This window comes from Tachysurus vachellii, chromosome 11 (assembly GCF_030014155.1).
Source record: "Tachysurus vachellii isolate PV-2020 chromosome 11, HZAU_Pvac_v1, whole genome shotgun sequence".
NCBI classification, from domain to species: Eukaryota; Metazoa; Chordata; class Actinopteri; order Siluriformes; family Bagridae; genus Tachysurus; species Tachysurus vachellii.
Window position 1 is genome coordinate 16,899,026 of NC_083470.1, and position 13,118 is coordinate 16,912,143.

The following is a 13,118-nucleotide window of genomic DNA, read 5'->3' on the forward strand; positions in this document are numbered from 1 at the left end:
TTGCAGTCTGTAGAGTGGTGGGACGCTTTACATCCCAGGAAACCCTAGTGTCTGTGTCACCTTATGCCGTCATAGCTAGTCTTGCCGGAGTCCCTGTCTGCACTTATGTTGCACATAATTTATTTGTTCATCACCTGATTATAATCATAACTAACAGCAATTTTTCTTCTCTCTTTCTCTCTCTCTCTCTCGCTATATAGTATGTGCAACTTCCGAGCTCCCAGTGTTCAGAGTTCCTAGCCTGATCATCTCTTCTTACGGAGCTACTTCATCAATCCTGATATTATATCCCTGGCTGGAGTCTAGTCACCTGGTGGTCACCCAAGTGAAGATTAGTTCCCCTCTGAGCCTGGTTCCTCTCAAGGTTGCTTTCTCATATTATCTCAGGAAGGTCTTCCTTGCCGCCATCGGCGTGTTCATTAGGGATAGGGATAGATATATAGTATTTTAAATTTTAAAGTTAATATTTTAAAATTAATTTTAAACTTTAATTGTATATTTATTTAATAATAATAATAATTTAATTTATTAGTAAATTAATTTATTTTTATCCTTATTTTTTTTCTTGTTGTTATTATTATTATTATTATTATTATTATTATTATTATTATTATTATTATTATATATTTATTTCTTTTTTTTCCCCCCTCTTCTGTTTCCATAACTCTGTAAAGCTGCTTTGAGACAATGGGAATTGTTAAAAATAAAATAAATTAGATAAGCACAGCATGCTAATTTTATGATCTGAAATAATATATAGTTTTCTCTGCCTTTCTCTCCATTTCCTAACTTGATCCCAACCCAAATCTATAAAAGTAACATAAAGGGGGCTTGTCCAAATCATCAGTAAAATTTAGTTTTTTGAGTGCTGTGAGTTGTGGTGTATAAAATATTCTGGTTAAGTAGTGCAAGTGATCCAGCAAGATTGAGACATTGGTCCTATCTATGGTTCAAGCTTTTGTGAATTGTCCTTAATTAGTGGACTTGATTCTCCAGAAGCATTCAAAGCTTGTTACTGATGTTTGCTTTTAAACATGCCCCACACTCTGCATTTCCCATATATAATTGGGGTAATGACCATAAACTTTTGCTGCATGATGTGCACTGGCTGACCAAGAGTACTTTATTGTCTTGTTTTCATCAATATTTCCACTTACATATTTTGTTTCTGATACTAAAAAGACTTCCTAAAATATAATTAATTTGTCTACTAAAAACTGTCCACCAGGTTTGTGAGAGTAGAGCATCAGCTTAAAAGATTTAGAAGCATTGGACAAAATGCTTGCCCTCTCTCAAAAGCAACTCTAAACAAGACAGAATGTATACAATTGCATTAATGGATGTACGGCCTTGGTGAGTCACATAACTATTTCCAAATCTGTGGAGTCTAATATTAAAGGATAAAATGGCACCAATATATCCCAATTGGAGGTATTCAGCAAGCAGGAGACATCTGTGAATCTGATTAGACATTTGTTAGAAGCATTGCTTACAAATTTGCTCTCTGATAAACTGAAAACTCACCTGAATCACTGGGCAAGACTTCCACACTCCAGGCCTCACTTGTGGTTTCAGACATTGTTGAACCGCAGGGGTCCAAAAGAATAGGGCCAGGTGCTGGGAAGCACAGCAGACTACCCAGCATGTTTTCCACCATAGCCCCTGAACAGACAGTGGATCAAGAACATTTGTTTCTGTGTGTATGTTATATATATATATATACACATATATATATATACACACATATATATATATATATATATATACACACATATATATATATATATATATATATATATATATATATATAAATATATATATATATATATATATATATATATATATATACATATATACATATATATATATATATATATATATATATATACATATATATACACACACACACACACACACACACACACACACACACATATATATATATATTCAGACTCCTTTAAATTTTTCACTCTTTGGTTCATTGCAGCCATTTCTCATTAATGTATACTCAGCACCCCATCTTGACAGAAATGTAGAAATCTTTGCAAATTTATTAAAAAAGAAAAACTGAAATATCATATGGTCATAAGTATTCAGACCCTTTGCTGTGACACTCATATTTAACTCACATGCTGTCCATTTCTTCTGCTCCTCCTTGAGATGGTTCTACTCCTTCATTGGAGTCCAGCTGTGTTTAATTAAACTGATTGGACTTGATTAGGAAAGGTACACACCTGTCTATATAAGACCTTACAGCTCACAGTGCATGAGGACGAAGGAACTGCCCAAGGAGCTCAGAGACAGAATTGTGGCAAGGCACTGATCTGGCCAAGGTTACAAAAGAATTTCTGCAGCACTCAAGGTTCCTAAGAGCACAGTGGCCTCCATAATCCTTAAATGGAAGAAGTTTGTGACGATCAGAACTTTTCCTAGACCTGGCCGTCCAGCCAAACTGAGCAATTGTGGGAGAAGAGCCTTGGTGAAAGAGGTAAAGAAGAACCCAACGATCACTGTGGCTGAGCTCCAGAGATGCAGTAGGGAGATGGGAGAAAGTTCCAGAAAGTCAACTATCACTGCAGCCCTCCACCAGTCGGGGCTCTATGGCAGAGTGGCCCGACGGAAGCCTCGCCTCAGTGCAAAACATATGAAAGCCTGCATAGAGTTTGCCAAAAAACGCATGAAAGATTCCCAGATTATGAGAAATAAGATCCTCTGGCCTGATGAGACCAAGATTGAACTTTCTGGCGTTATTTCTAAGCAGTATGTGTGGAGAAAACCAGGCACTGCTCATCACCTGAGTGCCTCATCACCTGCCCAATATAATCCCAACAGTGAAACATGGTGGTGGTGGCAGCATCATGCTATGGGGTGTTTTTCAGCTGCAGGGACAGGACGACTGGTTGCAATTGAAGGAATGATGAATGCGGCCAAGTACAGAGATATCCTGGAAAATAACCTCTTCCAGAGTGCTCAGGACCTCAGACTGGGCTGAAGGTTCACCTTCCAACAATACAATGACCTTAAGCACACAGCTAAAATAACAAAGGAGTGGCTTCAGAACAACTCTGTGACCATTCTTGACAGGACCAGCCAGAGCCCTGACCTAAACCCAATTGAGCATCTCTGGAAAGACCTGAAAATGGCCAACGTTCACCATCCAACCTGACAAAACTGAAAAGGATCTGCAAGGAAGAATGGCAGAGGATCCCCAAATCCAGGTGTGAAAAACTTGTTGCATCATTCTCAAGAAGACTCATGGCTGTACTAGCTCAAAAGGGTGCTTCTACTCAATACTGAGCAAAGGGTCTGAATACTTATGACCATGTGATATTTTAGTTTTTTATTTTCATATATATATACTGTATGTATGTGTGTGTGTGTGTGTGTGTGTGTGTGTGTGTGTGTGTGTGTGTGTATATATATATATATATATATATATATATAATATCTCCCTATGACACCTTCTCTTAGCTTTTCATATTACACTAACAAAGAACATAACTTGGGTTTTTAATTGATGCGATTAATATGAATTATACCTACATATGGGATTTGTCATTTGTAATTTCAATAACTGGAATTAATGTCTTGAAAATTTAAGATAAATGTTCATGTCAATTTGTCAAAATAAATTCAGATCACAAAAATTCAGTTATTAAATAATCAGTTAAAAAAACACAAGCTGAAAATACGAAGTTGAATATTCAGGTCAAGCAAGTCAGAAAAAAAATTGTTACAGTAACTATCAGTTCTACAAAGATGAATTACTGAATATGAATTAGCAAAAACAACAAGATTTTATACTGGTTTTTGATTTTCTTCAACTTTTATTTGATCAACTTTTAAGGTATTTTCTAGTTAGACTTGCAGCTGTGCTGTAAAAGTGATCAAGTACACACAAGCATGAGAAGCGAGATGGTTGGAGAGGCGAATGGTTATGTTCCAACAGCACAGCTTCAGAAATGTGCTTCTTAGTATTTATTTGACAAACCTCTGCTCCCTCACTAACAAAACGGAAGAACTACTACTTCTCACTTGCACAAAATAGGATTTTTCTAACTCTGCTGCATTGTGCTTTATGGAAACTTAGCTAAATGAAGCCATTACAGACAGTGTGGCATATCTGCCTGGCTTCCAGATGTTCAGAGTAGATTGCGTTGTGGAATTATCGGGGGGAAAACGAAAGGTGGTAGGACCTGTTTTTACATCAACCATAGAAGGGGTCAAGACATAGCATTAAAGATGATGTGCTGCCCTGATTAAAAAAACACTCATCAACTGCAAGCTATTTTACTCACCACGTGAGTTTTCACATTTCATTCTACTGAGTGTTTACATCTTTCCAGATGCGTGTAAGCACTGTGCTGCCAAATCAAATTACAGAAATGTGATACCAGGACTCACTTAATATTATCCTCATAGACTTTAATAAAGCAAAACTTTATTAAAACTTTATTCGTATTCTACCAAAAGGGAGGTAAGAGTTTCAAAATAGAGCTACTCTAAAAAGCTGGAAAGGCAATTTTCAGCCAATGAACCTGCTTCTGTGTGGAAAGGCCTGAAAACTATCACTTGCTACAAGTTGCCATCCCCCAACTCTGTAGCAACTGGCTGAAGACCTGACTGGTTTTTACTGCAGGTTTGAAAAGCCCAGTCTCACACCACACAACCAACTATGGAAATGATCTTGCAGAAATGGGAAAGGAAAAGGTCTAGCTGGTGTCTCACCTGCCTAATGCCTGTGCTAACCAACTGTCCCCCATCTTCACACAGATCTTTAATACAATCACTGGAGCAGTGCATAGTTCCCTCCTGCCTCAAATGTTTTACCATCATCCCTGTTTTACCAGAAACCCAAGCTCACAGGGATAAATGACCACAGACCTGTTGGCTCTGACATCTGTGATAATGAAGTCATTTGAGAGACTGGTGCTGGCCCATCTAAAGAACATCGCACTAGTACTACTAAGTACATATTTTTCAATTTTTTCAGATTTATTTGTATAGCGCTTTTAACAATTCAAATTGTCTAAAGCAGCTTTGCAGAAGTATAGAAACAGAAAAATGTAAAATTAAGTTACTATATATCTCTCTAACATCTATCCCTAAGTGGCAAGGAAAACCCAACAAATCCTCAGTTGGGGGACACTGGCCAGTAAATAATGTAAATGTAAATAATGTCCTAATATATGTAAATACATGATTAGATAAATGTACAGTACTCACAATTCTAATGTACATTCTAATGTTCTAATGTAGGCACATCTGTAAAGAACTTGACATTGTACATGATTTAGATTTTTACCTTTTTACCGTTTAGTCTGTGTTTATGTATACACTATGCTCCCGTAACCACAACAAATTTGGTTGTAAGAGCACACTTGGAAAATAAAGCTGATTCTGATACTCAGAAAGAGCAAATAAACCAGGATCCAAATGAACTGGTGTTTCTATGGTATAGTTCCAGGTTTCAAATAGTTTTCAGCAATTTTTGTGCATGTTTCCTATTTTATGAATACTTGTGCACTGCTGTTTTCCTTAATTTGTATTAAGTAATTTGTATTTCTCCACTTTGTTGCACTTTTTTCTATAACAGTTAATTTTTTCAAAAACGATTTTGTTTTTGGTCTAAAGACAGCAAGAGGAGGCCATGCACTTCAGATCTTTTTAAAATCTTTTTTAAAAGGATGTCACTTCCTGTGTTTAAATAATTTGCTGTGAATTGTGTGCCCAAGTTGGCGTTTAAATTATACTGTTTGGTTGATATTGTATGCTGTTGCTTTTGTTTGATTACATTTTTCTTTCCTACCGCAGTTAATTTTTTTATTCTTCCTCGGGAGACGCTTTTTGTTTCCTTGTTAGGTGTATTCTGGGAACCAGGGCACCAAACATAGCAGGTAATTTTATTGTCCTAGGCAATCACAGGCACTCAACGGTAGTTTTCCATATGGGCGCTAATGATATACAGTGGGGCAAAAAATGTATTTAGTCAGCCACCAATTGTGCAAGTTCTCCCACTTAAAAAAATGTGAGAGGCCTGTAATTTTCATCATAGGTACACTTCAACTATGAGAGACAAAATGAGAAAAAAAATCCAGAAAATCACATTGTCTGATTTTTAAAGAATTTATTTGCAAATTCATTCATTCATTCATCTTCTACCGCTTATCCGAACTACCTCGGGTCACGGGGAGATTATGCCTATCTCAGACGTCATTGGGCATCAAGGCAGGATACACCCTGGACGGAGTGCCAACCCATCGCAGGGCACACACACACTCTCATTCACTCACGCAATCACACACTAGGGACAATTTTCCAGAGATGCCAATCAACCTACCATGCATGTCTTTGGACCGGGGGAGGAAACCGGAGTACCCGGAGGAAACCCCCGAGGCACGGGGAGAACATGCAAACTCCACACACACAAGGCAGAGGCGGGAATCGAACCCCGACCCTGGAGGTGTGAGGCGAACGTGCTAACCACTAAGCCACCGTGCCCCCCCCTTATTTGCAAATTATGGTGGAAAATAAGTATTTGGACAATAACAAAAGTTCATCTCAATACTTTGTTATCAGGGTTTCTGCAGGGTTTAATCAGTCAAATTTAAGACTTTTTAAGACCTTTTAATGACCATTATGATTTGAATTTATGACCTACACGAATTACGACAGAAACGGAATCCCGCGCTGTACTTGACCGGGTAACGTTAGTGGCGGAGCCGAACAAAACTGACGGATCGCCTGCACCCGCTGCAGGCCTTTTACAGCAACGATATGCTTTTCCGACTTTGCATGCAACTTCAAGGCTTTTATGCCTAAACTAGACAGCTCCAACGTCTTCTTACAGAGTGCAATAGGCTTGATACCGATTGTTAGCGACGGGCTTGAGCCAGCTACTAAACGCACAGTCTTCGAGTCACAGATCGTTAAAGGTACATTTTCCCATTGTGATAGCCAGGATGATTTCAATTAACCTAAGCAGTGACTCAGTTTGATACAGTATGTTCGGAGTTCGCACAGGTTTCTGTAAAAGTCCTTCCAACAAGTCTGTATGCTGCCGCATGGACCCTGTAGTTCTGGAACGCTGTGATACCAGTGTGATACCACCCAGATTCCTCATTCAGAACTACAACTGGCGAAACAAATGAATGCCATTGCCGCCGCGAGCGCATTTTGATTGAAGAACAAATTAATGGACGAGCATATCAATTTAAGACGTGGCTAAATGTTTTTATGACCTTGTATGGAAAATCCAGACGTTTTTGTGTCATTTTATGGCCTTAAATTCTTATTGTTAAATTTATGACTTTTTATGACCCCGCGGAAACCCTGTGTTATATACCCTTTGTTGGCAATGACAGAGGTCAAATGTTTTCTGTAAGTCTCCACAAGGTTTTTACACACTGTTGCTGGTAGTTTGGCCCATTCCTCCATGCAGATCTCCTCTAGAGTAGTGATGTTTTGGGGCTGTCGCTGCAAAACTCCCTCCAAAAATTTTCTATGGGGTTGAGATCTGGAGACTGGCTAGGCCACTCCAGGACCTTGAAATGCTTCTTACGAAGCCGCTCCTTCGTTGCCTGGGCGGTGTGTTTATAATGCTGAAAGACCCAGCCACGTTTCATCTTCAATACCCTTGCTGATGGAAGGAGGTTTTCACGCAAAATCTCATGATACATGGCCCCATTCATTCTTTCCTTTACATGGATCAGTCGTCCTGGTCCCTTTGCAGAAAAACAGCCCCAAAACATGATGTTTCCACCCCCATGATTCAAAGTAGCTATAGTGTTCTTTGGATGCAACACAGCATTCTTTCTCCTCCAAACACGACAGTTGAAAAAGTTGAGTTTTTACCAAAAAGTTCTATTTTGGTTTCATCTGACCATATGACATTCTCCCAATCCTCTTCTGGATGAACCAAATGCTCTCTAGCAAGTTTCAGATGGGCCTGAACATGTACTGCCTTAAGCAGGGGGACATGTCTGGCACTGCAGGATTTGAGTCCCTGGTGGCATAGTGTTTTACTGATGGTAGCCTTTGTTACTTTGGTCCCAGCTCTCTGCAGGTAATTCACTAGGTCCCCCGTGTGGTTCTGGGATTTTTGCTCACCATTCTCACCACGGGGTGAGATCTTGCGTGGATCCCCAGATCGAGGGAGATTATCAGTGGTCTTGTATGTCTTCCATTTTCTAATAACTGCTCCCACAGTTGATATCTTCACACCAAGCTGCTTACCTATTGCAGATTCAGTCTTCCCAGCCTGGTGCAGGTCTACAAATTTGTTTCTGGTGTCCTTTGACAGCTCTTTGGTCTTTTCCATAGTTGAGTTTGGAGTCTGACTGTTTGAAGTTGTGGACAGGTGTCTTTTATACTGATAATGAGTTCAAACAGGTGCCATTAATACAGGTAAAGAGAGGAGGACAGGGGAGCTTCTTAAAGTAGTTGTTACACGTCTGTGAGTGCCAGAAATCTTGCTTTTTTTGTAGGTGACCAAATACTTATTTTACTGAGGAATTTACCAATTAATTCATTAAAAATCCTACAATGTGATTTCCTGGATTCTTTCCCCATTCTGTCTCTCATAGTTGAAGTATACCTATGATGAAAATTACAGGCCTCTCATCTTTTTAAGTGGGAGAACTTGCACAATTGGTGGCTGACTAAATACTTTTTTGCCACACTGTACGCCTTAGTCACTCAGAGGTAACAGAGTACTATTTTAGATGTATGTAAATTAGCGAGGGTGATGACCGTTTTTGTAATATGCTCTGGCCCCATCCCAATGCAGCATGGCAATGTAGCACAAACCAGGTTATGGACGATTACCTGCTGGATGTCCAGGTGGTGTTCCGAAAATAATTTGGTCTTCATATAATTGGAGCGCTTTTGAGGGCAAGGCTGGCCTGTTAGGACAGGACAGTGTCCATCCCACTCGGGAAGGTGCTGCTCTAATTTCTTGCACCACAGCACATTAGTTTAAGAACAGGCCTAGTTAATCAGTGACAATCCAGTGCCAGGGCCAGGAAGCAGACAAGCAGTCTAATCCCATCTGCTAGCTGCATTGAGTCATCACCCAGGGTTCACAATATAGAGACAATGTCTGTTTCCCGAGTTAAACAAAAATCTATAAACACTCAAAATTTGTTTTAAAAAACCTTATTAGCATAAAATTAGACCACACTGAACACACAGCCAGCACCTTTGATCTGAAACTAGGACTGTTAAATATACGATCTCTTGCATCTAAACCTCTTATCGTTAATGAAATGATTACTGATCAGAAATTTAGTGTTCTGTTTTTAACAGAAACATGGGAACAACCAAACAAGTTTGTTGCATTAAACAAAGCTTGTCCGCCTGTTTATAGTTACGTACATCATCCACGCCTAACAGGCAGGGGAGATATTGCAATGATTCTTGATAAGCTAGGCATCAAGCAAGAATCTAGACATATGTTCAACTCATTCCAAGTTCTTAATACTAACATATCATCGCTGTCGGGCGGAAACCTCGTATGTCCAAATTTGGTCAATTTCATATTTTTTCACATATCGATGCTATTGGTCAGTCCCCACGTGGGTCTGTTATTTTTACAAGTTATTAACCAATCTAAAGTCTTGAAAATAGCTTGAGCACAAATCTCATAACTCCATTGGACACTTCACCTGTCCACCTCTTCCTCACTCCGCGGGAGAGCTTCGCGCATATTTCTCCTCAAGAAGAGTCGCAATGAATCAGCACGTCTTCTGAGGTAAATGTCTTCAAAACACTGGGCTCAAAGAAAAAAAAATCTTGACCCCCGCTAGTTCTGGTGCTCGTCTGAGGACAGGAATTTAGCACAAGACAATCCACTGCAACACAGACTAAACCCTGTGCACTGCAGATAAGGTACGGTGTTTTTTTAATTTCCTGAAAAATAATGGTTTTGGAGATACGAGGATTCCGCCCGACAGCGACGATATGTAGCCACAAAAAATAAGTCTACTGATTCAGTTCCTCTAATTGTTATTTACAGACCTACTGGACCATATTCTGAGTTCCACTGTGAATTTGCAGATTCCATTTGTTTCTTGTTTAAAGCATTAATTGTTGGAGACTTCAATATTCATTTTGATAAGCAAGAAGATCTGCTGAGAACAGCATTTTTTCCATCTTAGATTCAGTAGGGGTTATCCAGAATGCAATAGGGCCCACTCATAATAAAGGTCACACTCTTGATATTTTTCTAACCCTCGGATAAAATATAGAAAATATTGTCACATTGCCTCAATCAGAGCATTATATCATTTTGTTCATAATGTGCCTCAGACACGATATTTGCAATTTGTCACATCACTGTGTTAAACATTCAATGTCTGCTACTGCAGAGAGATTTAGCAACATTCCTCCCAGAATTATAATCCATGATAATGGATCACCATCTAACCCCATAGAACTTGATCAGGTGACTGACTATTTAAAGTATTTCTCTACACCCTAGATATTGTAGTTCCACTTAAAGGAAAGTAATTAAAGAGAAAAAACTAGCAGCCTGGTACAATGACCACACATGAACATTCAGCTAGTTAATTAGAATGTAGATGGCATCAAACTAAATTAAATTAAAGATAAGATAGTCCTAGATTTTTATTTAATACTGTAGATGAACTATAAGTGATGAAAAGTGTGCACCATCTACTTGTAGCAGTAATGACTTCACAGTTTAAATGGAAAAAACATCAGGCAGAAAATTCTGACCATTTATTCAATTTGATAGATAAGGCTGTAGATAATATTACTGTTCCTAATCAATATTAAGACTGTTTTACTCAGGCCAATAACAGACAAGCAGGCTAATCCAACTATTTGTTAGCTGCAAAGAGTCATCGCCAACTCAGAAAATTCATTTCAGTAACCTGATTAGCATAAAATCATAGTGCCATTAAAGTGAATGCATAGCCAACACCTTTGATCTGAAGCTAGAACTGTTAAATATTATTTTAAATTATTTTATTATTATTTTATTTTTTATTATTTTTAAATGAAGCTATACTGGAAGATACAACTACACCACATCAGGAAAGAATTCAGGCCAAAGATTTCAATATTTCTTTCATCAGACCAGAGAATTTTGTTTCTCATGGTTGGAGAGTCCTTCAGGTGTCTCTTGGAAAACTCCAGGCAGGCCATGATGTCGTCAAGTAGCTGTTGTCATTTTAACCATATAATATAGTTAGTCTAAAATGCAGCTGCCAGAATTCTTACCAGGTCAAGAAGATATGATCATATAACCCCATATTACCATCTCCACACTGGCTACCTGGTAAGTTTTGAAGAATTTTGTGTCTAGCTCTTTCATGCATAATCAACACCTGACATTCACATGTAATCAATGCCTGATGTTCCAGTGCCCCACCTGTAAATTACATATAACTGGAAAGGGGGAACAAAATGGCCACATAATGGCCTGTCTGCAAGCAATCACCTGATCAATACACAGGATGGCCCTTCTGTCCTGTCCATTGTAAGTTCTCTAGTAGGAGGTCCTAACTGTATCTTTCTATTGTTTGAAGGCCATTAGTTACCAGGTATAAAGTCTGGTCACACAGACAGTACCTTTGGGTTAAGTTCCAAAAGACTGCTATGCTACATGAACATCTTTAATAAACACTTTTCCTCTGAACTTGGTCCAGCTCACTTTTCTTTTATGTGTTAGAAGCATTCTAGTACATTGGCGAGCCTCCCAACAACGGTGCAGCCAAATTCAAGGAAAATCGAACAGTTTAGAATTGAAAAACTGATGTTACTTACATACAAGGCTCTAAATCATTTAGCTCTCATGTATCTAACCAGTCTTCTAATATGCTATAATCAGTCACGCTCTTGGTGATGGAGCTGGTGTTGAGTGACCAGTTGTCTGCCAGATGAACACCAAGGAATTTGGTGGTCTTAATGATCTCTAAAGAGGATCTGTCAAAGTTCAGTGGAGAGTGGTTGCTATGTGCTCTTTTGAAGCCAACAACCATCTCAGTTTTATCAATATTCAGAGGCAGTCAGTTAGCTGTTGCACCTCCTCTCTGTATGCTGACTCCTGGATCTTGCTGAGACCCACCACAGTCATGTCATCGACAAATTTGATGATTATGGTTCGAGCTGTGCATTGCTATACAGTGAATAGCAGTGAGCTGAACACGCAGCCCTGCATGCCCCCAATGCTCAGTCGGTGGTGCTGGAGATGCTGTTACCAATCCAGACTGACTGAGGCCTCCCAGTCAGGAAGTCCAGGATCCAGTTACAGAGGCAGGTGTTCAGTCCTAGCAGGCTCAGCTTCTCAATCAGGTGTTGAGGGATGGTTGTGTTGAATGGTCAACTGAAGTATGCAAGTGTCTTTATTGTCCAGGTGGGTGAGAGCTCAATTAAAGGTTGTGGCAACAGCAGAGTGCCACAACCCGTACAGTGGTTTGCACAATTTGCAAACTGCAAAGGGTCCAGTGAGGGTGATAGGAACAGCGCTGCTCAGAAAAATGTTGAAGATTTCAGTGGAGACATCCACTAGCTGTTCTGCCCATTCCCTGAGCACCCTGCCAAGAATGTAGTATCGTTCAGAAGCCTTCCCTGGGTTAACGCTGCATAGACTTCTCCTCACCTCAGCCATGAATAGACAGAGTGTCTGCTTATTGTGGGAAGGGATGACAACTAACTTGTTCTGCACCTTGAACCGTGGGTAGAAGTCAATTAGCACATCTGGGATGGAGGCATTACTCTCAAGGCAGGTGAAGCGATCTCGTAGTTCGTAATCACCAATCTGCCATATGCGCTGGGTGTCTCCGCTGTCCTGGAATTGGCTGTAGGTTGTCTGGGCATGTGCGAGCTTTGCTTCTCTGATGGCTCAAGAAAGTTTGGAACCTGATTCAGCAGCACACACACCTTAGCAGTCATCTATGGATTCTGCTTAGAGCATGGGGTGACAGTCTTGTAGACAGTTACATCATCAATGCCCTTGCTGATGTAGTTTGTCATTGATTCTGTGTACTCCTTCAAGTTGACAATCACTGTTGGTTGCAGTCTCCCTGAACATGTTCCAGTCAGTGCACTCAATAGTCCTGGAGAGCAGAGGGGGCTCCTGCTGATCAGACTTT

At 39.6% G+C, this 13,118-nt stretch overlaps 1 protein-coding gene across 6 annotated transcripts in view; it reads right to left on the minus strand.

Moving 5' to 3' along the window:
- Nucleotides 1-13,118, minus strand: part of gapvd1 (GTPase activating protein and VPS9 domains 1) — a 95,141-nt gene that overhangs the window by 33,488 nt on the left and 48,535 nt on the right. For all 6 annotated transcript variants that reach the window (XM_060881441.1, XM_060881440.1, XM_060881444.1 and 3 more), the window contains exon 12: nucleotides 1,525-1,662. In XM_060881441.1, coding sequence (XP_060737424.1) covers nucleotides 1,525-1,662 — 138 coding nt within the window. The remainder of the gene's footprint in view (nucleotides 1-1,524; nucleotides 1,663-13,118) is intronic.